The following is a 3,798-nucleotide window of genomic DNA, read 5'->3' on the forward strand; positions in this document are numbered from 1 at the left end:
CACTTCCTGTTACTTCTCATGCAAATATCTCAACAACCGTTCATCTCAGCGGCGTGAAATTTGTTTTGCAAAATGTTATCAATGTTATTGTTTCAAAAATGCGTTCGTCTTTATCTGAAAAAAATTGATGTCACAGGCCCTTTAATGTCGTTGAGAAAAAAAAAGTGCTGGTGTCTCAGCTGTATGACGATCCACTCAGTGTTGTATTTATCCCACTCCACCAGGAGGAGAACTGTCAGGACTTTTCTCTGTCCTGCACGTCCTGAAGGGTTCTGCTGCATGCAGACGGTTGATGGTAAGAGTAGGCGGGGCTCAACATTTTTAACCAATCATCTTCTCACTTCACCATCTGCTTTGGATTTGCTTGTTGCAGCTGCTGTCAGCAATTAAACCCAAACTCAGCTCGGGCAGACTTTGTGATAAGGTTGTCTTGATTGAGCGCTTGTCTGCATGTTTCATACCGTTCCACTCATTATTAACATTCTCTCACTCACTCATCTGAAGGCTGATGACCTTGTTGTTGAGTTAAAGATGTCCTGTTTCTGGATCAGTGTGTTTTTGTGCATGAGTAGTGGGAAACACACACGAGTCTGCTGTTTGAGTCTGAATCATCTTTCTGTGCACTGTTCAGTTGGGAAGTTTAAAAAATGCCACATAAATAAATAAATACATAAAATAAAAAAGGTTTCTCTTAAAACACTTTTATAAATAAAAAGGCAGGCCCACGCATTATTTTTCAGTGCTGAACTAATTAAACATATTTTATTCTATTAAAGCTTAATTATTTTTACTTGTTTAAGTAAACGTTGCATTTTAGAAAACTTCCCAACATTTCTGCTTTTATGAGGCATCAAATGCAAAATAAAATGTTAAAAAATGTCACAAAGACATTTTCATTATTTAGCTCACTTTCTAAGTGTTAAACGTTTTCCACTAACATTTTTATATTTAGCTCACTGTTCATACATTTAGCGTTTTTTAAAACTAAATGTTAAATTTAAATGTTAAATAATGTGTGTAAATATTAAATCCTAAATGTAAAATTTAAATCTTGAATCTTGAAGTTTACACTGAAGTTTTTTGAAATTGAATGCAGCCTTTGCTCTGCTCTTGTTATGACGTCATCATCCTGAGCAAAATGCTAATGCTGCTAGCAGCGCTAACGCTAACTGCTAACACTTACCTGCAAGACATCGAACTTGCAGTTGCATCTGAAGACTGAGCTGTACTTCACACGGCCGGACCACAGGAACCATCCATATTGTTTTCACTGAACACATTTTTAATTTAAATTCTTAAAAACATCTTCAGCAGAGTTGGCATTGTTAGTGGTTGGTATTGTCTCAGGATGATGACATCACAACAAAAGAATGAGATCGCAGATACAAGCGGCTGAAATGAGTTTCCTCCGCAGGGTGTCTGGGCTCTCCCTTTAGAGATAGGGTGAGAAGCTCGGTCATCCAGGAGGGACTCAGAGTAGAGCCGCTGCTCCTCCACGTCGAGAGGAGCCAGTTGAGGTGGCTCAGGCATCTGGTTTCCTCCTGGACGCCTCCCTGGTGAGGTGTTCCAGGCACGTACCACTGGGAGGAGGCCCAGAGGAAGACCCAGGACACCCTGGAGGGACTATGTTTCTCAGCTGGCCTGGGAACCCCTTAGGATTCCCCCGGATGAGCTGGTCCAAGTGGCTGAGGAGAGGGGAGTCTGGGTCTCTCTGCTTAGGCTGCTGCCCCTGTGACCTGACCCTGGATAAGAGGAAGAACATGGATGGATGGATAATGTTTAAATAGAATATGTAGAAAAAAATTGCCAAATGTAAGAACAGTGAGGTAAAAAAACAAACTAGGATTTTACGCTCAGAAAATGAGCTACATCCTGAAAATTTGTTTGTGAGAATTTACAACTTTTTATTTGACATTTAATGCCCCGTAGAGTTTTGTAGTTCTATATAAACATCTTTCTCATTTCAGARGCAGCAACTGACTCATTTCTTGCTTCATCTGGAGTCTCTCCACCATGACCAGTTTCATCCTTCACATCTCAGCGTCACCTCCTTCTGACGTCTCTGTTTTGTCTCCCTTCACCCAGTGCACTCGGAGCACAAAGGACGTGCTGGAGAGGATGGTCAACTCCTCGGACTTTCACGGGCTGTGCCCCGCGGGGACCCCGAAGACCGCCCCCCTGGTCCAGGAGGTTCCCGCCGGCGCCTCCGCAGAGCCTTCCTCGCTGTCCGCCGCCGGCTGCTCGCGGCAGCTCCACCGCCAGGCCGCGGCTCGYCTTTGCCTCCCGCTCGGCAAACGCGGCCGGAGGGACTCGCTGCACTCCATCAACCCGGCCTTCCGCCTGGCGTCGCCGTCGCCGTCGCTCAGCCGCAGCACTCTGGTTGTGGGCGAYGCTCCCAGCCTCGGTTTCATCCCGCCTCACTGGGGGGAGTCCTGAYGCTCCGGCTGCCCCTGCTGCTGCTTTCTCACCTGCTCTGGATACAAACTGACTTTTCTTCTTAGTGTTGGTCTCGATGCATGGGTGGGTGTWTTTGTGAGGACTTGTGGTTGAGTCGTGTCACTTGAAAGCACAATAGAGATATATTTTTTTAATTTATTTGTAATTGTTTGGACACTTTGAGCATCCCTCTCCACCTTCAGCAGAAAATCTTATGCAAACTAAGGATTAAATTAACCAAGATTTTTGACTCTAAATGCAGTCCAGACATTTTAAACCTCATGTCCTCTTTTTTAAATTTGTTTTTCCCATCATCATCATCATCATCATCATCATCATCATCATCATCATCATCATCTGAATCCATTTAAGAGAAACAGACTGGCGACAAATAAGTTGTTTTATTTTGAAGGGAATGAAACTTTTCTGCTGTTTGGAGCTCTGCATGTTTATTTTTAGTGTCATGCTTTCATCAGAGCTGTCTTATTTTTTAGAAACCTAACTGGATGCAAATATTTCAAGTAGAAATGGATTTGTTACATTTTAGAAATCAGCACGTGTGTGTTTTAAACAAAAGTTATGAAGACCCATTTCCTGCTTTGTTTGGTTCTGGTTCCTCTCAGCCTTCGTGAATGTTTAATTCATGTTGAGGACGACTGTGATGCTCCTTAAACATCAAACTTTTTTTTGTTGGTTTTGTTGGTTTTTGTGTGTGACAGAGCTTGTTTTTTTTGTCAGAGTAAACATTGATTTGTGCCACCAGGGGGCAGGATGTGAATCTCAAATCAAGTTCAGTCTGTAGTGCTTTAGGAGAATTGCCTTTATTGTTTGAGTGTTTCTGTTTTTGTGTTGAATCTGAGCTCAGAAACTGTATATAATTTGTGCATTTGCCACATTTGTGTGTCTGCAGCGAGACCTGTAGGTTGTGTCGATGATTACAAGCAGCGCTTGAATTTAAAGGTTTGGATTTTTGTAGTTTGACAAAGAAACTGTAACGTTTGGTCAATAAATGACAAACTTTGTTGGGAGTTTTGTCTCATTTTTGGAGTTGAAGAGTTCTGATCCTTTGAAGTGGAAGTCTCTTGAAAGGTTATGAACAGTAAATATCTCACCTGTTTTAGATCTTTCTGTTTTTTAGTCATATACTTAAAWTTTTTGTGCATGTTAGCTAAATAATTTATGAAGAATTTCTGATTACCTTTTAGAGCCATATAGATTCAAGATCAGTTTATCAACTGGTTCCTCATTGCTATGACTCAGCACCGCYAACAAACAATAACTGAGCTCTATGCTGTATTTCCTGCATAGAAACAGCATTTTACACGTCCTTTTATAAATGTTGAAATGAAATGACTACATGTG

General features: G+C 41.8%; 1 protein-coding gene across 1 annotated transcript in view; it reads left to right on the forward strand.

Moving 5' to 3' along the window:
* zdhhc18a (zDHHC palmitoyltransferase 18a) overlaps positions 1-3,464 on the forward strand; it is a 10,985-nt gene extending 7,521 nt beyond the window's left edge. Inside the window, exon 10 of the mRNA XM_014017837.1 lies at positions 2,086-3,464. Within this exon, the coding sequence (XP_013873291.1) occupies positions 2,086-2,436 (351 nt within the window). The 3' untranslated portion in view covers positions 2,437-3,464. The remainder of the gene's footprint in view (positions 1-2,085) is intronic.
* Positions 3,465-3,798: the final 334 nt, after the last annotated feature.

Source organism: Austrofundulus limnaeus, unplaced genomic scaffold (assembly GCF_001266775.1).
Source record: "Austrofundulus limnaeus strain Quisiro unplaced genomic scaffold, Austrofundulus_limnaeus-1.0 Scaffold177, whole genome shotgun sequence".
Lineage (NCBI taxonomy): Eukaryota > Metazoa > Chordata > Actinopteri > Cyprinodontiformes > Rivulidae > Austrofundulus > Austrofundulus limnaeus.